The sequence below is a fragment of the Mastigoproctus giganteus genome, chromosome 9 (genome assembly GCF_048544385.1).
Source record: "Mastigoproctus giganteus isolate SK-2022 chromosome 9, ASM4854438v1, whole genome shotgun sequence".
Taxonomy (NCBI): domain Eukaryota; kingdom Metazoa; phylum Arthropoda; class Arachnida; order Uropygi; family Thelyphonidae; genus Mastigoproctus; species Mastigoproctus giganteus.
Genome location: NC_143583.1, coordinates 203,906,785 through 203,930,328, shown reverse-complemented (window position 1 = coordinate 203,930,328; position 23,544 = coordinate 203,906,785). Strand labels below are relative to the sequence as shown.

Genomic DNA, 23,544 nt, shown 5'->3' with positions numbered 1-23,544 from the left:
CTTTCCGAGAAGGACTGCGATTCTGTGAACTGCAGTCTATGGAAACTAGGTGCATATATGCATAGTTACCTGAATGAAGTACAGAGTCCAGTCACAATATGACTACCCCCAATGCAAACATCACACACGCCTAGCGAATCATACAGCGCTCGTGTCAAATTCACACGCCCCAAGCATATAAGGCTTGATGTTCGGCATTCGTGAATACAGTAACAGCCTCTGTCATGGGCAAAGCACGCGACCTATCAGATCTGGAAAAAGGCGTGATCATCGGCTATCAGGCCAGGGGTGCCAGCATTTCCGAAACAGTGGACTTTCTGAAATGATCACGTGCTGCAGTAGTGAAAGTGTATCAAAGCTGGACGAATGGGACAGTTTTTTACGACCCAATGTGCCAATTGTGGTGCCCCATGCGCCATTGATCCCAGAAGTGAACGTCTGCTGAAACGGTTGGTCAGGAACGATCGGCGCGCTACTCTTGCTCAACTGGCCGTCCAAATGAACCGTGCGGCCAACAGAAAGGTCTCTAACACACACAGTGCAGCGAACCCTGTATTGGGCTCAGTATCAGACGCTTGATGACAGCACCCATGCTGACGGATGTTCATCGCAAACAATGGCGTCAGTTTGCACAGCAATACCGACACTGGACCCCGACCGAGTGGCAACGGGTGGCCTTCTCCGATTAGTCACGGTTTCTGCTCCACCGAGTGGATGGATGGTGGCGTATTAGGCGTGAAACCTCCGAGAACAGACATAGTGTTAGGGTGCGCAGGTGTTCCCTGGGGGCGATGGTATCTATCAGTAAGACAACGCCGTGCTATGTGGCCAGAATTGTCCATGAGTGGTTTGAGGAGCACGACGAAGGCTTCAAGGCATGAAACCTCCGAGAACAGATACCCGGACATGACTGTTGGCAGAAGGAAGACTGGTGGGGGCGGCGTTATGGTCTGGGGCATGGCATGGCTTGGGTCCACTAATATCTCTGGAGAGCACCCTGAACGCAAACGGTTACCTATCGATCGTCGCCGATCAGTTACACCCGAACATGTTGACCGTGTTCCCTGAAGGTGGTGGTATCTATTTGCAAGACAATGCGCCATGATATGTCGCCAGAATTGTCTATGAGTGGTTTGAGGAGCACAACGAAGGCTTCAAGCTACTCCCTTGGCCACCGAATTCCCAGGATCTTAACCCAATTGAAAATCTGTGGGACCACCTCGATCGACACATCAGACGGATGGGTCCTCCACCAAGGAACCTACAGGAACTCCGGGGTGCACTGCAGTCTGCATGGTCACAGATATCCGTAGCAACCTTCCGCGGACTTATTGGGTTCCTTCCACGGCGGCTGGCTGCGGTGCATGCTGCGAAAGGCGCATATTCTGGATACTAGGTAGGTGGTCATAAGAATGAGACTGGACCCTATATATAATGCTTGAAAAGAGTTAGGGAACTAACTGTCGAAGGTATCTTTACCTTTTCTTAGACTGACTTATAAGGAAACATAAATTTAAAGTGCAAAAGGCAGTTGCAGAATAAGTGTACAGAAATTTGCATTCAGCCAAAGATATTTTTGTCATAAACTTCCATCTAATGTTGAGCAATAAGAATAGGTGGAATAAGACCAGGATATGATTGCCCCAAATTAGTTGACGTTATAGAGCAGATATCATCTTTTAAGAGCACTAAGGATATTAAGAAAAGAGGACTTGCTTAACAAGTGCAGACCAACGTTGGGAAAATGTCTCGAGTTAGGATAAAATTAAAAGAGTCTGCAATTCTGCCTAGATACCATAGGAGGGAATACATGTTGAAAGCTTTTAAATCAATTCCGAAAATGTGCAAGGCTAATGAGATAGAATATTTTTTTGCGGCGTGCTCTTTTTACAGGGCTGGGATAAACTTAAATAGGTGTACAATAATATTTCCTGATGCTAAGGCGGCAGTAACTGGTTGGTCGGAGAATTGATAGCTTGAACGGATACACAGACTAATAGGTTTATAGTCACAGGCAGAGGTGAACGCGATTCTTGCATTGCTTCTATTGGAACTTGCATCGGCCTGGAAAGGAAGATGTTGGAAATTTCCAACCCTGCTGTGGATCATCATGGAATAAATAAATACATGGCTTGTGTTATGGTAAATAAGAGTAAGACCATGTGCATGTATACTTGCATGTACACTAATGCTAGGAAAATTTAAACAAATTTTAGGAATTTTAAGTACTCATTAAGTCATCAAATCCAGACATTGTAGGGATATAGGAGACATGGTGTCACTGAGACATAAGAGATTCTGAATTTAAATATGGGAGTACAGGAAGGATAAACGGGTCAGGATAGGTGGGGGTTTATGCTCTTAGTTAAGAAGCATATTAAATCTAAAGTACATCCAGTCGACATGGGTGACCAGTGCAACATTGGGTGAGTTTCGTGTGAAATAAACACTGGGAAAACAAAAATGAGAGTAGGAGTGTTATATAGGGCTAATGAATATGATAAGTATACAAATAACAGAGATTCAGAACTCCGCATCAAACTTCCAAGCTTTCGTAAGGATGACTACATTGCTCTAAGACAGATTTTAAATTCTATACAGCAGTACCAACTAATGATTTAGAATTTGCTGTTACCAACAACAAATTCTAAATAGGACGCATTCAGGAAAGTAATCTTATAATTAACTATGCCTTTCATACACTGTCTGCGCGGTAGCACAGTGGTATGGTCACCGTCCTCCCCACACCGGGTGGAAAAGGCCTGGGTTCGAATCCCGTCGATGATGCGAGGAACTTTAATGGGCTTTTTCACTCCGTGGCTGAGTTAGTTGGTCTCAGGCGTAGATAGCAAGGTTTTTCTCCCCAGTAACGGGGGTTTTTTCGTCCAACAAAACAGGCAAATCAACCATAGAACATACGCAATTTACAGACACAAAATACGGGTTAATGTATTTAATTGCGGGCAACCCTAAAAAATAATAAAATAAAATATGCCTTTCATACAAACCAAGAAATACTGTTCAAGGCTTAGACCTAAATGGAAGTCAGATGACTGATGAGACTTGTGCAGAGAAGAAGAATACATGGGATGCATATAAATTATAAGGTAGTACAGAAGCCTTCGGTATCTATAAATTATTCTGTAATTAAATTACAAATTAAATTACGAATATAAATTACAATTATATATTCGAACATTTCCAGTCCATAGGAACCCCCTCCCCCTGAATCCAAGGATCTCATAATTATATCTAAGGGTTTGCTTATCTACTTTGCTGCATCTCTTAATATAACAAAAGATTCCATCCACCCCAGGCGCTTTTTAAAGTTTAGCTTAAACAATTTCTCTTCCATTTTCCTTTGAGTTATAGCAAAATCATTTAGCTCCCAATTACAGTTTGATAACCTTATGGAATCCACTTCCCTATAGAATTCCTCATGCTTGAATGTAGATGCAAAATGCCTAATTAATTTGTTGGCAACCTGAGAGGGTTGTCAACGTTAAACCATTGACATCAAGTGGTCCAATGTGATTCAACCCCTTCCTTCTGCTCTTTATGTAATCGCAGAATTTTTGCATTCTTTGCCAAACAAATTACGAGAAGTCTCTGGCAAAGAATGCAAAAATTCTGCGATTACATAAAGAGCAGAAGGAAGGGGTTGAATCACATTGGACCACTTGATGTCAATGGTTTAACGTTGACAACCCTCTCAGGTTGCCAACAAATTAATTAGGCATTTTGCATCTACATTCAAGCATGAGGAATTCTATAGGGAAGTGGATTCCATAAGGTTATCAAACTGTAATTGGGAGCTAAATGATTTTGCTATAACTCAAAGGAAAATGGAAGAGAAATTGTTTAAGCTAAACTTTAAAAAGCGCCTGGGGTGGATGGAATCTTTTGTTATATTAAGAGATGCAGCAAAGTAGATAAGCAAACCCTTAGATATAATTATGAGATCCTTGGATTCAGAGGGAGGGGGTTCCTATGGACTGGAAATGTTCGAATATATCCCCAATTCACAAAGGATTCTCAAAAGGTGACATGAATAATTACAGATCTATTAGCTTATCTGTTACCGGAAAAATAATGGAGTCACTGTTTAAAGAAGTATTGCAGGGCCCTCTAGGTAGGAATGCAATTATACCGCAGTCACAGCATGAATTTTTTAAGGAGCAGTCTTGTCTGACCAATGTGATTGGATACTATGATGAAGTAACCAAGGAATGGAATTCAAAAAATAATTCTGATATTACATACTTTGATTTCATGAAGAGTTTTGATACTGTTGCACAAGGCTGCGCTTTGAATTGGGCAACGAACGCGGCTCTATTACGCTGGGAGACGGATATAATAATAATATTATTAAATGATGACAAAAAAAAAAACATCGCGAAAGTTACCCCATTGGACTTACTTCAGAGTGACGGCTGTGGCAGATAGTGCACCATCTGGTGTCACTCGCGAGAACTAAAAAATAAATAAAATAAATCACAGGACATAAGCCGAAACTAAACAAGTCCACCTCCATAAATGGATGATGTCGCAGAGAAATATTATTCATACTGCATTGAGTGTGGTGCAGGATAAAGTCACTCACATTCAGGCCTTAGGCAGAGGGGTTGGTTTGAAAGTTGGAGACGGTCTCCAGAGCAAGACAGTGGAGCAAGTGGCGCTGTCCCCCGTAAGGCTACCACAAGAGAAGGGCAAGACCATCCAGCCCCACCAACTGGAAGTGCTTCCTGCGTAACTGCACTAGTGAACACCCAGGAAGGAAGAAAGCGCCAACGCATGAAGTGGAGCATTGAAATGAATACGTACATCATGCGAGCATACTATGAAATAACCAGGCTAAAGACCGATATGACAATGTATAGGTCGCAACTACATACCAAGTGGTTGGAACGATACCCGGATATTCAGGTAATCGAACAGCGATTACTAGACCAAAGAAGGACCATCGTCACGTAGAACCTAATAGCGCTTGCCATCTGGGAAAAAATCAAGCAGGATGTCAGCGATCAACTACACAGCACAAAGAATATGGTCAATATGGAACCAGAGGAGGAAAAGCATACCATGGAACAAGAGGAGGAACAGCAAGAAGAAATACAACCCAGAGTGGCTGAAGTGGAAAGAGACGAAGTCATGATATCCAGAATAGAAGACGAGTGGAGAAGGCCCTAACAGAATTCGAAGGAATGGACCCCACAAGAGCACACGTGATACCTAAGCAGAGGCCAAATAAAATCCTGTGGAGATTAACAGACCACCTCAATCGGCAAATAATGTCACATTACCTTAACAACAATGGTGCGATGCTGGAGGCTATCCACACAGCCGTATGCTGCCATAGCAGCTACTTGGATTAATGGAAAAGAAACGCGAGACCAGCATAAAAAGAACCGAAACAAGAAGGAATCGCCAGCTTGGGAAAGAAGACTTCAGCAGAAGACAGAAGAATTAAGAGTCAAGATAGGTCAGTTTCCCCAGTACCAACAGGGTAATAGAAGTAAGAAATTGATTGGAAAGGTGAAGAGCATCCTCAAGAGAGACAGCGCCCACAGTAAACATGAGACCAGAAATCAGAGAATACTTGGACACACTGAAGCAAAACCTCTTCGCACTCAGCAAGAGACTACACACATACAAAGAAAGCTCTCAGAGGGAAATGAACAACCGAATCTTCAATGAGTACCAAAGAGCCTTCTACAGGAAACTGGGTGAAGATGAGAAAGCAGGAAACAGACTACTTGAGAAGACGATCGAAGAGTTCTGGGGAAATATCTGGAGCAGTGAAGTAAGACATAACAGCAGTGCACCCTGGATAGAAGTAGAACGGAAGAAAACCAAGGACATACAAGAGATGAGAGAGTGGGAGATTCGAAAAGAAGAAGTAAAACAGTCGATGTGGAACACCCACAACTGGCAAACCCCAGGAATTGATAACATTCACAACTACTGGTACAAGAAGCTCACCTGCACATACAAGCACCTAGCAGAGCAGTTCACTCGAATGATAAGGCACCCGGAGACAATCCCGAAGTTTCTCACCGAAGGAGTCACATATCTGAAGTCTAAAGACGAAGATACAAGAAACCCAGCGAAATACAGGCCAATCACCTGCTTCCCAACGATGTACAAGATCCTGACTAGCTGCATAACCAAGAAGATATCAGACCACTTAGGGAGTCAGAACATAATGGCTGAAGGCCAGAAAGGATGCAAGCGGAGGAGCAAAGGATGCAAGGAGCAATTAACCATAGATTCCGCAGTTATGGAGCAAGCCTACAAGAAGCACCGCAACCTATACATGGCCTACATCGATTACGGCAAGGCCTTCGACTCCGTACCTCATAGCTGGCTAATAGAGACCCTGAAGATCAAGGTCAATCTGATAGTGACAAACTTCCTAGAAGCAACAATGGCGAAATGGAGTACCACCATTAAGGTCGAGATCTTCACAACCAAGCCAATCCCCATTAGAAGAGGAATCTTTCAGGGAGATGCTCTGAGCCCACTGTGGTTCTGTCTAGTACTCAACCCGCTATCCACCATGCTTAACGGCAGCAAGTATGGATATAACCTCAAAGAAGGAAGAAAGAACCTGTACACCCTCACCCACCTGATGTACATGGATGACATCAAGCTGTATGCGGCAACCGAGAAGCAACTCCAGCAACTACTCCAGATCACCGAAGAATTCAGCAAGGACGTCAGGATGGAATTTGGTCTAGACAAATGCAAGACCCCACACTGTACCAGGGAAAATTAGTTGGCCGAAACTATCAGCTGCTGACTGGTAAAGAGATCGAAGCTATGACAGAAGGAGAGATCTACAAATACCTAGGGATGATGCAGGCTCAGCAGTTAGAGCACAAGGAAATCAAGAAGGGCCTAACCGAAAAATATAATTAGAGACTGAGAAGCCTTCTGAAAGCAAAATTGAACGGAGGGAACACAGTTAAAGCCATAAACACGTATGCGGCTCCAGTACTAACATACTCCTTTGTGGTCATAGATTGGACTAACACCGAGCTAGAAGATATCATGCGAAAGACAAGGACAATGATGACAACAGCCGCTAACACCACCCGAAGTCAGCAGTGGAGAGACTAACAATACCTCGGAAAGAGGGAGGAAGGGGCCTGATAGAGCAACAGAAAACAGGGACAGCTAACCTGAAGAATTATGTCGAGAACAACACAGCACCACTCGAACAGACCATAAGGAAGATAGATAAGTGGTATACTCCTCTCAACCTAAGCGAGGAAGCCCCAGCCACCCAGACGGGCCAAGAATCGAAGTTAGAAAGATGGGCAAAGAAGACACTCCATGGCAGACACTACAATGACCGCCATCAAGATCATTTCGATAACATTGCTTCCAATGAATGGCTCACAAGCGGGACGCTCTTCCTCGAGATTGAAGGATTCATGTTGGCCATCCAAGACCATGTAATCAACACCAGAAAGTACATCGCAAAGGAGCGCGGAATGTCAGTTGACACATGTCGATGATGCCACCTGGCCTCAGAAACAACCCAACACATCATCGCGGGTTGCAAGATGATCACCCAGACTGAGTACATTCATAGACACGACCAGGATAACACATCAGACGCTAGCGATGAAATACCAGTTGAACAAAGAAAGTGTACCATATTACAAGTACGAACCCTGGCCGTAATAGACACCCGAACCTACAAGCTGTACTGGGACCGCGCCATAATAACGGATACGACCAACCCGCACAACAGACCGGACATAACCCTTGTGGACAAGATGGAAAAAGGCTACCTACCTGATTGACATAGCGGTGCCCAACACAAGCACTGTCCAGAAAACCCATGAGAAAAAATTAGGAAGTACACGAACCTGAGACATGAGGGCAAGGAGATGAGGCATATGCAAGAAGTATCGACCATCCCGATCATCGTGTCAACCACCGGTATGGTGCCAGAAGACTCTACAATAGTAGCCTAGCAGCAATAGGTCTCCCAGAGGAATTCCAGAAAGTCGCAATCCTGAACACCTGTAGGACAGTCAGAGATTTCCTCGACCAACAGTGACACCAGACATTACAACCACCCTGTGTACTTGGTAGCAGTACCCGTCACGGAGTGGAATCCTCCAGTCATTGAGAAATAATATAAGGGCAATAATAATAATAATAATAATAATAATAATAATAATAATATTTAACCATATGGTGCAATGAAGCCTGAGGCTTTGCTGAACCAGCTAAAAAAAAAAAAAAAATTCTGAGTTACCTTGAGAGAGTTAGAAGCAGAGAAAATCACCAGCTCAGGACCCTGGGTGTGCCAAGTCCGTACTCACCAGATGTGAGCGCTGTGTGTATTGTTGTGGAAGTGGGTGGTTTGAATAAAGTCAAGGAAGAATTAGAGAAATTTTTGGAGAGCATGGATGTTTTTTTTTTTTTTTTGGTAATGCTTTACAAGATTGCTTCCTTGCGTCATTTGCCTCTACTAATAGTAATAGGTAGGTTGTTCGACTATATTTTAAGAAGATTTGGACAATTTATTGTAGATATGAGGAAATGTGTTTTTTTTTTTTTTTCCTTTGGCTGGTGCGATATAAGCTGCGAGTGAAGAAGAAAAATATTTTAGACTTCCACTTTGTTTAAAATCATCATATCCTTGGGTGACGAAGACAAATCGATGAAAAATCCAAAATTTAGATAAGACGTTTCTTGGTGCTTGAAATGTTGAAAAAGAGAAAAGAGGGTGAATTCTTCACATTATATCCAGAACTAATAGATGACGAATGCAAATTTATCTGTTACTCTTCATGAGTCACACGATGTAGAAAAAACGGTAAGCAAACTTGCAGCAGCAGATAGACTATATTTCATCATAATCTCAAAGAGTGAATTTATAAGGGCAAGTATATCCGATAACGAATTTTCAGATATTCGTTATGGGACTTTCAATATTCAGAAAATTGAAGGCGATGTACTTAATAAAAATACAACTTTCCGTGAAACTATTTAACCAGCTGAAAAGCTAGGAGTTTGTCTAAGGCAAGTGATAATATAATTATAATGGATAATTTGAAATGAACTTTTATTAAATAGTAAATACAAAATATGTAAACACCCAGGTTTCATCTTTAGCATTTATAACGGCAAATATTAACTTTCAGAAACTGTTGCTTGCGCCAGCCGGAGAAAATGTAGAAAAATAAGATGATCTTGAGGATGGTGGACGATATTGAATGTAACTTGTATGAAGACTATTTGAATAATACCTAGAAGTCTCGACGCTGGTGTTTTTGTGACATAGGGGGTTGTTGCCTTTGATAATTCTGAAAGACATATTTAGCCTCAATTTTTGACACAATGTTGAAGATTCTCTGGCTAAATGTTTGTCGGCATCGGAGAATTTCTTTACTGTAACTATCATGTTATCAAAGAAGAAATCCAAAAAAGAAATTGTTTTTCTCCTCCTCGAGAAGGTACTTCGTAGCGTACTACCGGCTGTTTTTCCTATGGCTGGTAGTCGTTTCTTTATTTTTGGTCTAGTTTTCATTTCTTGCTCAACAATAGTGCTTTGTTTTGTGTTTATCGTATCTGAATTTTGATTCCTTTGCAACAACGTTCTTCGAATCAGTAATATTCCCTTCTTTCTCCAGGTGCCTTCTTCTCGTTTTCTGGCAGATCCTGTATCGAGAACTATATTTAAAAAGTTAAACGTTCTTAATCTTTCATATGAGGCAGAAAACAATGAAGTTGGTCTTCGAACTTCTGTTCCTACAAGCTGGCCTGTTTTGGTTTTTCTAGTACGATGAATCTTGTGATTCTGAGAACGAAGTGATTCCGATTTCAGATCATCGGGACGTTGTTTGCACGTCCCGATGATCTGAAATGATCATACATATGCATTACGTATGTGTGATCATAGTATATGTAATACAGTAATATTAGTGAATATGTAATACAGTAATAGTACTGTATTAGATATCCATTTGAACAATTTTTGTATAAGAGAAGCTTTCTTATGTCACTTATATAAAAAGGGGTGCAAGATATTGATTATTAACTTAATTTTAATTAGTTGTAATTTTAATTTTACTTTTAATTCAGATTTAATTGTAAGCTATTAATTCATTTATCGTTTAGGGCATTCAACTGTATACCTGTCGTGCAAGAGTATCAGGAGCAATAATTAAGAATCTTCTTTCAGAATGCAATCCAACACCTCAGAAAACATATTGAGAATAAATCGCAATCAGGTTTTGGTCTATTTGGAATGCAGAATGTGCTTTTATCGAAAGTACGGCCTGGTCACGGTGAGATCACGATACGCTCCAATATCCTAGCTGAGATTTTCTATAGAAATCATATACGTAAGTTGACATTGGCACTTACGATCACGGTCAAGTCACGTGCCTGTCACATGACCACGGTATTTTTATAAAAGTATACTCGAGCGGGCCGTGGCCTGCACATGGTGCAGAACTCGCTCAGTGTGAATATTGTTAGGTCTCTAATATTTTCAGTGTCGTTAGTATCATGATGAAGAGAAAGATTTTCATCCAATTCGTTCGAATTGGATGAAAAATTTACAGAAGTAGTGCGCGCAAAGGAAGACCTGTAAGATTTTATGAGCAGAAGCTACTCACATGCAGGATATAAAAGTGTAGTGTTGAAAGAAATAGGAGAACAATTACAAGTTAAGTATCAATTGTTTTATTTAAATCGATTAATTTACATTCCCTTGTCATTTTTAATTACCATTTTCATTTTAAGAGATACACAGTAAAGTACGAAATGTAATGTACAAAGGCAATAACACACATCATAATATTTAACTATGGCCTTAAAGTCTATTAATTTTGCTAAGACTCAGAATTTTAAAAAAGTAGCAAACTTTTCTTTATACGTTAAAGGCTTCCTGTTCAGCATTACTGCCTTAGTTTCGCATATCATTTAATACCCTGTCTTGTTCATTAAACGATAAATCTTCTGTGAAGTGTTGTACCTAGTGAAAACGACTACACTCGGCTGAATTGAGAGGTGTTTAAGGCTCTTTTCCTAACAGATTAATTAAACTGTGCTTTTTCGTTATGCGTAAATTTAGTTCTATTCTTAGCCACCAGGAGTAGGTAGCAGCGCAAATACTTTTTATGTGTCGGTCGTGCGTTAGCAGTGTTGGTTATCTTGTATTGCACGTGGTTTGGAAGGAGCTTGTGATTTTGTGTGGTACGAATTATTGTGCTGTGCAGTTTGGATTTATTTCGTAAATGTATTGTAAGTCTGTTAGTTATGTAAATATTATCGTTTCATAGATCTTTTAGGAGTTATCAGTTTCTTTGTTATTTCTCTTCCGTCAAAATTACCGTTCAAAAATCACAGAATGAACGTAGTTTATTATTGAAGTGCTTTATAAGTCTCGTTTCAACGACGAACTGTTTCCGACGAAGAACTTGAGCAGAACAAATTATTATTAACGTTTATATATTTCTGAAGATATACAAAGGGTACTAGGAAAGTTTTGCAATACAGCTTTGTTTATTTAATTTTTTCAAAGTAATTTCCTCTACATTCAATACACCTCTCCATCCTCCGAAACCAATCTTTAAACCAGTTCTGCCAAGTTTCACTAGGGAGTAAAGCACGCTCGTTGTCCCAAGCCCGTAGAAGGTCCTCATCACTGGAAAACCGCCTCCCTTTTAGCTTCATTTTCACATGCGGGAACAGTGCAAAGTCGCAGGGAGCAAGGTCTGGACTGTAGGGAGGGTGCTCGAGAAGTTTCAGTCCTGTCGTGGTCAAATATTCGGTGCAGGCTTTGGCGCGGTGAGCTGGAGCATTATCGTGATGGAGGTACCAGGTGTCCATTCTTGACTTTGGCCGCAGGTTCTTCATAGATCCAATGACTTTAGGCAGGCATTGTTCAGTATACCACTTAGCTGTGACTGTCTTCTGCGTGTCCAAAACGACACGTTCCACAATTCCACTCGATTTGAAAAATACAGCTATCATTTTCTTCTTTACAGATCGGGATTTTCTGACAATTACGGGTGTGTCGTCATCATCAAAGACCCAAACTTTGTTTTGAGCCTTGGTCGGCAGATCGTAATAGTACAGCCAAGTCTCGTCACGTGTCACGATGTTGTTCACATACCGAGATTGTCCCTTATCAAACTTTTTTAACATCTCCCGGCACCAAGTCACACGTCGTGTCATCTGCTCTTCAGTCAGTTGATGCGGCACCCAGAGAGAACAAAGTTTCTTCACGTGCAAATGATCTTGCAGAATCGAACGAATTGCTGGTGCGTTTAGGCCCAAAGTATCCTCTATCTGTTGGTAGGTCACTCGCCTGTTTTCGTCAAGCATTTTCCTCACAGCAGTAACGTTTTCCTCCGTAACTGACGTTCGTGGCCTTTCCGGCCTCTCAGAATCCTCCAGAGTGAAATTTCCCCTTTGGAATTCTCTATACCACCTGAATATCGTTGTACGATGTGGACAATCATCATCTAGTGCAAGAGTCATTTCTTCTAAGCACTGGTCTATGGTTAAACCACGCACGAAATTATACCGCAAAACTGTCCTTATCTCATTTCGTAACCACAATGCCATCGCAAGCACTTTACACTCTCACTACTAATGAATAACTGAGCCCATCGACTTGGCGCGGCGGCTACTATGCACGTATGAACATGTCTCAACATGCAGCAACAAGCAGATTCCTGTGATTCATTGTTGCGTCATATTGCAAAACTTTCCTAGTACCCTTTGTATATGCAGGAAATGGTTCCTTTTTTTTTTTTTTTTCTTGTGAAGTACGGAGCCAATAAGCTCCGAAACGGTGCCATATGGGTGATGGTATCTGCTGAGAATAGTTAACAATAGTCTTCTCCTATGGTGAAGCATTACTTATTCGAGGTAGTGCAAAATCATGGCAACTCGTTGTGAAGGTATTCACAATATGAGATATACTTAATGATGCTAATTTAACTACTTATGTAGTTGGCTATGTACAGAAATGATGCAAATGCACTAAATTTTACATTAAACTATATACATAACCTCAGGCTTTAGCCCTAAACTATACCATTTTCATTAATTTAATAACCTCAAAAGTTTCAATAATGACTTAACAAAAATTAGAAAACTCTTTTGAATGGCAGTATGCCATTTCAAAGGGGTTTTATAATTTCTGTTAAGTCATTATTGAAACTTTTTGAGGATATTAAATTAATGAAAGCTGTTTGTATAGCTTTCCAATTAAATCAAGGAAGCTTGGATATTTTTTCTGAAGAATTAGAGGTCTAGGTGTTTTTAACAACCCATTGCTGCTGAAGTTTGCAAACAAAATCTGTTTGCTGATTTTGACGGGAAATTCAAGTGTCATATCATTATCCAAAAGCTCATCAGTTGCCTGAGATTGTAATAATGATGGCTGTATAGGTCTTAATTTCTAAAGAACAAACAAGAAGAGTTTACTATTGTGATGAACACTTGGCAAAGGTTTAGTTAAGGTGCACCCTCCAAAATGGCAGAGGATAAGAGGGGGAAAGCAGTGATGGACGAGTAGACTCCGCCCACTCACCTCTTTCCCTTCTCCTTGCCTGCTCATTACCAGGGGATGTCACATTACATGACAATGTCGGAGCTGAAATTAAGAAGAAAAAAAAAAACGGCAAAATGTTTTTTTTTAAAAAAAACAAAAACCAACTAACAAAAATTAACACCACATACAACCACTGATTTTTCTCACCCATACATTACTAGACAATATTATATAAGAAAAGGGAGAAAGGAGTGATTGACTGGTGGTTTTAAACCAGCATTGAAGGAGGGAACTGAGGGGAGATTAGTACAATTACTGCTGCTAAAAAAAAAAAAAAAAAAAAACATGCACACTGCAGAAAGACAAAGAAAAATATTCACCTAATCGGTGGGATGTGCCCACTGAAAACCATCTATACGATTGTTGCGCTCAGCCAAGCTCATCATATTTTTGTGCCAATATTGAGCCACTACAAACAGAACCCATGTGACCGGGGAAAGAAGTGAATGAGCGGAGTCTCCACCTGTCTCTAATCACTGGCCGACAGTCTGGAGGATGCACGTGTAACTGAATTCAGCCAAACATTTTGTTTGGTTTCATAAATGAGACAACACAAATTGGTAGGGAAGTTGCACTTTACAATGACTGCCTGGAAATTTGAGATGAAGTTGGTTTTTATATGACATATTTCAAGGAAGTGAGTGGTTTGAAATAATTTTAAATTATATTTCTGAATTTCATGAATCCAGTTTTTTGAATTCTAAATATATTATGATTTTTTTTTCCCCATATTGTGAAAAGCAAACTTCCAAGTATTTAAATAGAAATTTAAAGAAGCATCTCAGGTTACAAGCAGTGAAAAAGTTCACTCCAAAGAGGAACAAGTTATGGTTCCTCTTTGGTATGATGATCTTTAGCAAACAATACTTAAAGATAATTGAATGTGGAGCCTCTATAGTACTCCAAAGAGGTGAACTTATTATTTGGGGCATGAAACCACATCAAGTGAGTCTTTGCAGAAATGGTTTTCCATTGTGAAAGGCAGCATTTCCAAAAATACCAGATCTTGTTCCTAAAAGTAGTTTAATATCTTGCTAAATGGCAGTTCACTTAATATTTTGTTATAACAACAGTTGGAAGGTACCATTAGTTATTTGTGATATATTCTTCAAATTTTATCTTGATTCTTATAATTTTGTGTGTAAGAGAAAGAAGCACATTAGTAGTAATGGTCGAGTAGGGTGCAAGTTGGAAAAAAAAAAAAAAAAAAAATCAAGAAATGCTACTAAACCACACAAATGATTTTTATATAGAATTGGTATTAAAAAAATTAGATAACAGAAATTCATTCATGCATGTTTTAACATAAAACTCAACACCCAACTTAAAATTTTGGCAATGTTTTAGATTCTTAGTGGAACTTGTTATACAGTGGTTGCCTTTTTCTTGTTGTTAATTGGCTTTACATTGGAGTAATGGTATGGATGAATGAGCCTAATGGAATTTTTGTAACCTAATATTTTGGCATAAATTCTATTCAAGGAACAGTTTTAGTATATGCATTTTCTCTCCTATAGGCATATTGTGAATATGGAAAACAAGTTCTTTGATAAAAGATGAAGAAAAATCAGTCTAGAGATCATTTGCAAAGTGAAGATGAAAAAAGATTGCCAGCTGTTGGGAACCGTCAGTTTAATAGGCAGTCTAATGAAAACTTAATGCCACGATCAGGTTGTAATGTAATAGGAAGATCTGAAATGGTCACTAAAGACAGTGAATGCTTTGAACTTCCTGAAAAAGTAAGAAAGCATTAGCACAATCTGTTAGTATTTTAGTTTTTATTAATGCTGTATCTCAAAGTTTATTGAATAAATGTGAAATAAAAAAAGATTTCAAATACATTAGATATAAAATGGAGTGTTATGTCAGATGTTCAAAATGGCTGCCATCAGCATGCATTTGTGAGTGACAGTTTCCTCAACAGCCTGACATATGATGGTACATGTCAGCTGTAATTTTACCTGCTTCCTACTGTTTCATTGCCCACAAATACTGCAATATTTGTGGTAATCAATGGACACTGCTCAACGTGGACTAATGTTATTAGTGGAGTTCCTCAAGGTTCAGTGTTGGGTCCATTGTTGTTTTCGGTGTTTATGAATGATATTGATGATGGGATATCAAGTTTAATGTCTAAGTTTGCAGATGATACAAAGGTTGGCAGGGTCGTTAAGGACACTACTGACGCTATGCTGCTGCAACAGGATCTGGAAAGGTTGAACAGATGGGCTGAGAGGTGGCAAATGAAGTTTAACATTGACAAATGTAAAGTACTACATATGGGAAACAGTAACCCCAGAGCAATGTATCAACTCTGCGTTACTACACTGACAGTGGTGGAGAATGAAAAGGACCTGGGGGTAATTGTGCAGGCAGATATGAAGTTCTCTGAGCAGTGCAGACGAGCTGCAAGAGTAGCTCATGGTGTCTTGTCAATGATATACAGGAATTTTTCTAGCAGGGATAAGGAGGTGATTATTCCCTTGTATAAGGCAATGGTTAGGCCACATCTTGAGTACTGTATACAGGTCTGGAGGCCTCATTTCGAGAAGGATGTAGAGCTGCTGGAACGGGTACAGAGAAGGGCAACAAGATTAGTAAATGGAACAAAGGGTTGCTCTTACGAAGAAAGGCTTAAGTTTTGCAAATTACAGAGTCTGGAGACTAGGCACCGGCGAGGTGATCTGATAGAGGTGTATAAGGCTTTGAATGGTTTGAGCATGCTCAATGCCAATGGGATTCTTCATCTTTCTCAGAATAATCACCTCAGAGGGCATAAATTCAAATTGAGGAAGGACGGATGTCGGATAGATGTGCGGAAATTTGCCTTTGGCCAGCGGGTGGTTGGTTGGTGGAACCGACTTCCATCACTTGTTGTTGAAGTTGATAGCATAAACAAATTTAAAGCTCAACTGGACAGGTATTTCGAACGAACGGAGGGGTGAAATGGGAGAGGGTTTTTTTTTTTTTTTTTTTTTTTGGCTGATGCTGAATAAGCTTGCTTTCTTGCATCATATGCCTCTGCTAATGCTAATGCTAATATTTATGGTCTATAAACATACTCTTTTCAGGTAACCCAGTACAAGCTCTTTGAAATCTTATTGGGGTGGGGGGAGAGATAATGCATTCTCAATTCCAAAGACAACGGGTTTGGATTCTGTTTCTTATTGTGGGAACTTTGTTAATAGCTCAAGATAATGCTGCCCAAAAACAATATTGTTGAATGTATAAGGTCTCATTATTCCATGAGAGGAGAGTCCCACCTGCATACAGTGATCCATGGTAGGTTAACATCTTTCTTTAATGTGAGGTGAGGATTGTTGTGGGCCATAAATGCAGTTGTGGCAATTGAGATCGACCATTTAGTTTGAATGTCATTGGATTTACGTATGCAGTTTGAATTTGGACATGTTTTCAATTTTGACATTGAGTGGGACATGCACTGTTGTATAGACAGAGAATTCCTGGCAGGGAATAGGGAATTTAAACCATTCCTTTATCCATAGCAGAAATTTGTCCTTAGATATAGAGAAGTCTGAGAACTGATTTATTATTACAAAAAAATAAAAATGTTATGAATAGTTCCATTTTCTTCAGACTTATCATGGAGGACAGTTATTTTTAGATGTGTTGGCACCTTTGTCTCATATTGACATTGCCATAGATGAACTTTGTTTTCATACTTCCAGTACCATTTCAGAATGCACTTCCTTCAAATGTTAGTTGATATTCTCAGCTAACAACTGTATTCAGTGAGAAATTTAAATTGTCCATTCTGTCTATAAAATATGGGTATTTAAGGTGCTTACACATCATTCAGAATCACTATGTAGTTTGATTTCATTTTATTTTTTGTTTTTATTGGCAAAATATAATTTTAAAATTAACTCTTTGCTATTTTTATTTTCTTGTAATAATAAATCAGTTCTCAGACTTCTCTAAGGGCAAGTTGCTGCTATGGATAAAGGGATGGTTAAGTGGAAGAAGGCAAGAGTTGTCGTTAATGGACACTCTTCATGGACCAATGTTATTGGTCCAAAAATAACAATGGACCCAGCATTGAATCTTGGTGGAGTCCTTCCACCCAGGATTCGCTGCTGGGTCCATTGTTATTTTTTGTATTTATTAATGATATTGATGAAGGTATATCAGGCTTAATGTCTGAGTTTGGAGATGTAGGTTGGCAGAATGATTAGCGACAATAATGACTGTATGCTACTGCAACAAGATCTAAAAAAATTGGGCAGTTGGGAAATGACAATTGAGGTTGTACATTGACAAATGTAAAGTGCTACATATGGGTAGTAGTAATCACAGATTAATGTACCTACTATATGGTACTACACTCAGGGTAATGGAAAATGAAAAACACTGGGAGTTAATTATGCAGTCAGCTATGAAGGTCTCTGGCCAGTGCAAAAAGGCTTTGAAGACAGCTCATGGCTTTTTCAGTGATATACAGGAACTTTGCTAGCAGGGATAAGGAAGTGATTATCACTTTGTACATAGCAATGATTAGGCTGCATCTTGAGTACTATATACAGGTTGATTGCAGGTATAATTACAGAATTGAGTACTATATATGGGTATAATTGTAGAATCTCTAAACTGGCACCTGTGAGATTGATTGAGCTGTTTAAGGTCTTGGATTCAGTAAACTCGATGTTGATGGCATTCTTACTATCTCTGAGACTACACACATGAGGGACATTAATTCAAATTGAGAGAGGATGATTTTATGATACAAATTCTTGGAGGAGATGAACAGGTGAGGTGGGTCGTTCCCCCCCCCCTCATTCCCTATGGATTGCTCTTTGCATCATTTGCCACTTCTAATACTAAACCTGGAACAGTATACCTAGTATGAAAAGCGTAGTAGCTTCTTTACTTCCCTGAATGCTTTCTGTTTAGAATGTGTAGTTGGTCTCACTAAAGGAAATTTAAAAACTGTCTTTAAGTAGATTTCACATCAGTATATTATGATCATTACACCCAGGGGTTCATTTAGCCAGATATTCATGATGCATGAGGAATCTCTGCTGATAATGAGATCAAAATTACTGTTTTCTCTCATTTCCTGTCTAAGATGCTAGTGGAGATCATCCAGTAAATTCAGAAAATTCTTGCTACCATGTGGTCATTTTGGGTCACCAATAAAAAAAAAAAAAAAAAAGATTTAAAAAAAAAAAAAAGACCTGATCCCCATTCAGATGACAGTGACATAATATTTCAATATTATGTCATACAAGGTAGGCCATGTTTGGTTATTGAAAAGAGTTGCAATTTTCCAAGAAGTAAATTACCAAGAGCAATGAGCAGTTCATTTCAGTGCCATAAGTAACATATGTGAATAAATATACACGGTGTCTCAAAAATATTGGTACAAACATTTAGGGGAGGTAGGTAACATCTAAAGGAATGTGAATTGCATAGGAACCCATAACCGGAAACGTCACGGGAAAGTAGTAGTAGCAGAGGCACAAGAAGCAGAAATGACACAAGACAGTAATTAGTGGCAAACATTTATTTGACATAATATTAACAATGGAGTATGAGATGGATGCATTTCATGATGTTGCAACAGATGCTCTAAGGTTCCACCATGAGACGCAATGCATGCGTGACACCGACGCAGCATGGATCGGCGGACACGGTCAAACACACCTGGAGTTTCTTTGACAGTAGCAGCAGCGCAGAAGAGTCTTGCCACAAGATCCATTTGTCTCCACAGGCGATTCATACACGACAGATTTGAGGCCCCCCACAGAAAGAAATCAAGGTTCGATAAATCAGGTGAGCGTGGGGCCAGGCAACGGGTCCACCACAGCCAATCCATCGACGCCCAAAACGCCTGTTCAAATGGTCACAAACACACCTTCCATAATGGGCAGGCACCCCGTCATGTTGAAACCAAATGTTGCATCTCACATTTGCTGGACATCGTCAAGTAACCCTGGTAGAACTTGTTCAAGAAAGATCCGATATTTAGTGGAGTTCATGCGGGATGGTAACAGGTATGGGTCGACTAAGGTGTCACCGACCATACCTGCCCACACATTTATTGCGAAGCGATGTTGTGTCGCACGGGGGCGCACACCGTGTGGGTTGTTATGAGCATTGTGCTGATTGAAAAAGCCTTCCCGATTGAAATAAGCCTCATCCGTGACCAAAACATAGGCTGGAAAATTCAAGTCTTGAACACTTTCTTGGAGAAACCACTGTGCAAAAGCCACATGCAGGATGATCTTGGGGAAGCAGTAACTGAACCCTTTGGAGATGAAAGGGGTGTAAGGAATCATCATGCCAGACACGCTGTACACTGCAACAAGACACTCCTAAGATAGAACCAATGGCACGTGTGCTGGTAGTAGGATTATTCTGGACGGCATTCAACACACTTTCTTCCATGGCGGTCGAACGTGGTCTGCCCGCACTACTCCTGTTACCTCTAATTGACCCATAATCGCACAAATTTTGATGCACACGCGCAAACAAACGGTGTTCCGGTACATGTCTGTCTGGGAAGCGTTCTCCATAAATTCGTTGAGCAGCTCGTCCATTGCCCTCTGCTAATCCATACACTAGGTGCATGTCTGCCAGCTCACAGTTTGTATATCGATGCATGCTGTTCATGTGGCGACTACTGCTTGAATGAGTAAACCAGAAAATTTCCCTCTTGTGAACTGATGAACAGTGCCATGTACCAACTTACGGTGACTTTTCCGGTTATGGGTTCCTATGCAATTCACATTCCTTTAGATGTTACCTACCTCCCCTAAATTTTTGTACCAATATTTTTGAGACACCCTGTATTATAATTAAGGCAATGGTTCCCAAACTAGTCAGATCTACAGACCCCTTCAAAAATCAAAAAAAGTTTGTGTACCCCTGTATAGTGCATGTGTGTGTGCACTGGGCTTTCTGAAAAGAAAATTCAAAGTTTTATGTTTAAAACAACTCAACTTTATTCTTATTTTTACCTAAATATATAATAACTTTATTTATCATTAATTTGCTATACATAGAACAAATAATTTGACCAGTTCCAGGGGATCGTTTTGTGTAACCCCCCCCCCCACCGGAACTACGGATCCCCAGGAGTCTGCAGACCCCAGTTTGGAAAATGCTGATTTAAGTAATATATTACTTAAATTAATAAATAAATACTATTAATTAATAAATACCACTGCATACATTCCCTATTATCCGGGCTTGACGGATTATATAACTAGAGTATTAAGAAAATATCAGACACGCTGTGTGCAGCTTCCGGGACGAAGACTGCGCACAGTTGTGTCTCAAGTTAAGGACCCCATTCAAAAAGAGGATGCTAGTGGGGTCGTATATAATATTAGATGCCCGGATTGTGGGGAATGTTATGTAGGGGAGACAAAACGTCGTCTCAAAGATCGTCTGGGGGAACACAAAAAAGCAATAAGAAATGCGGAATATGACAAGTCCGCCGTGGCCGAACATTTTTGGGAGAAGCAGCACCAGATCTTCCCAGACGATGCCACTATCACCGATCGGGCGCATAGGTTCTGGGACCGTAAGTGGCTCGAGAGTTTGCGGATCAGCTCTACAACCAACATTAATAGGGATAGGGGTGTACGGATTCACCCCCTTTTAGAGACTAGTATCCTAAAAAAGGATGAACGGTTCCGTACGACTTCCGTTCGAGCCACTTCCGGTTCCACAATGCAAGAGAGCGGAACACGTGAGAATGGAAACATGTGATGCCTACCATTACCCTGCTGATATTTAAAGGTGTACTGAATAATAGAGAGTACTGCTGAAGAAGAAGGCTGGAGCCTTTGAAAGCTACGGGATTTTATCGCTTTTAACTTAGTATATTTTAATGCATTTTAATCTTGTGTTTTAATACTTTTAATATTGTAATACGTATATTAATTTTGTAAATACAGGTTATTGTAAATATAGTTATCAAGATTTGTTTTGTTTTATTTTATTTTAATTTTATTTTACTCCATGAAAGGTTGGTGAAAAAACGCTAAGAACGTAATATGAATATACCCAACCTCAGAGGCCTATTTGAGGAGTTAAGTAATATGGTCGTGAAATTGATCCACCCTGTATTTAAATTAGTCATGACATTATTTGCAAATTGTTTGTTTTTAATGTTCTTGTAAAATTAATTTTCATATTCTTTAATGTAGGATCTTGTCCCTTCATTGGAAGATACAGAAATGGTAGATCTTGCAGAATTGCATTCTCCTCATGGTATGTTAAACTTATTTGTAATTTAAAAAATATATATAAAGATTAGTTTTTCGGTTCTTCTCTTTGGGATAACCAGATTTCTTAATTTCATTATCATTAGTAAGGGGAACCAAGTGATTGAATTTTTGTTTATGTACTGCAATGGAAAACCTAAATATACCACTGTTTATAGACTTGCTTATCAATGATTTGGTATATAAGCTTCATTTCTGAAACTGAGGATTTCATTATTAGGCCTCTCTCTGGTTGATTGATTATATTGTTTGTGTAAAATTTAACATAAATTGCAAACTATTGTAATACAATTAAAAATTATCAGATTTATTATTTAATAAGTTTTTTAATAAGATTTGTTATAAAACCATATTATAGTGTGATTATGTGTGAAACTTAAAAAATATAGCCAATACCTAAACTGTGCGTGCATGTTGTGTGTGTGTAATCATGAAAAGCAAATTGCAAACGATCTCTAACTATTTGATTGCAATACAATTAAAAATTTATATTTTTTATTTAATAAGGTGGTTATAAAACCATATTATAGTCTGATTATGCTTGCAAATATTTAAAAATACAGGCAGCACTCTGAACCATAAGAGTTATAGATAAGTGGTAAAGTATCATTAGCTCCAGTGAAAATACCTCTCCCCCACAATTTCAAAAAAAAAATTTATAAAATTAAAATAAAAAAGGAAAGAAAACAAAGTGACGATGAATGCATGGCTTCTTGCCCAAAGAGGCACATGCCCTACACCACCTAAGAAAAGACACCACTTATATAATAACATAAAATACTACAGAATAGATACAGGGTTGCAGAATAGACTGGTTGCAAGGAAAGCCCGTGGTGTCCTGTCAATGATGTATCGAACAATTGCTAGTGGAGATGAGGATGTACAATCCCATTTTATAATGCTATTGGTAGACCACACTTGAATTACTGTGTTCAGGTATGGAGACTGCACCAAAGAAAGACATTTGTGCTTCTTGAAAGGGTCCAGAGACTGGTAACTTGCCTGGTAAGATCGGAAAAAGACTGAATATGTGGGTTGCTGAGCTTGAAAACTAGGCACTTTAGAGGAGACTTGATTTGAGGTGTTTAAGGCTCTGAGAGGCATAAGCAAAATGAATGAGGACGAAATTTTCACGGTTATAAGCGATTCTAGAACAAGGGGCCATAATTTCGAGTTATGGGGGGAGATGTTTTGACTGGATTACAAGGAAGTTTTATTTTAGCCAGTGAGTTATAAATTACTGGAATAAGTTGCCTACATGGGTGGTAGAGGCTGACAGTTTGGGGAAATTCAAAGGTCAGCTGGATAATTACCTATGGGAGGAGGGAAACGCTTAGGTTGTCCATTTCCTTTTCTCTTATTTATTATTATTTTTTCATATTGTTATTATTTTATTTATTTTTTGTTATTTTATTATTATTGTTATTTATTTATTATTATTTTTATTATTATTTTTTTTATTTTGCTGGTGCAGCATAAGCCATAGGCTTCTTTGCACTATGTGGTCATTGCTAATACTAATAGTCAGGGGGACCCATAAGTATTATATCTTCACAGGAATACCATTACTTGGGAACTCTGAAAAATATTGCTGTTAAAATATCATTGTGTGTCCCTATACAGTCTGGACACAGAGAGAAATAACCCAACATAACTCATGAGGTATACTATGACTGTCCTCTATGAATTAAA

The 23,544-nt window shown here is 39.4% G+C and overlaps 1 protein-coding gene across 1 annotated transcript in view; it reads left to right on the top strand.

The window, feature by feature from the left end:
• Positions 1–11,228: 11,228 nt before the first annotated feature.
• The window catches only part of Pop1 (POP1 ribonuclease P/MRP subunit), a 126,368-nt gene continuing 114,052 nt past the window's right edge, over positions 11,229–23,544 (top strand). Inside the window, exons 1-3 of the mRNA XM_090380896.1 lie at positions 11,229–11,274; positions 15,115–15,336; positions 21,775–21,838. Of these exons, the coding sequence (XP_090237022.1) occupies positions 15,154–15,336; positions 21,775–21,838 (247 nt within the window). The 5' untranslated portion in view covers positions 11,229–11,274; positions 15,115–15,153. The remainder of the gene's footprint in view (positions 11,275–15,114; positions 15,337–21,774; positions 21,839–23,544) is intronic.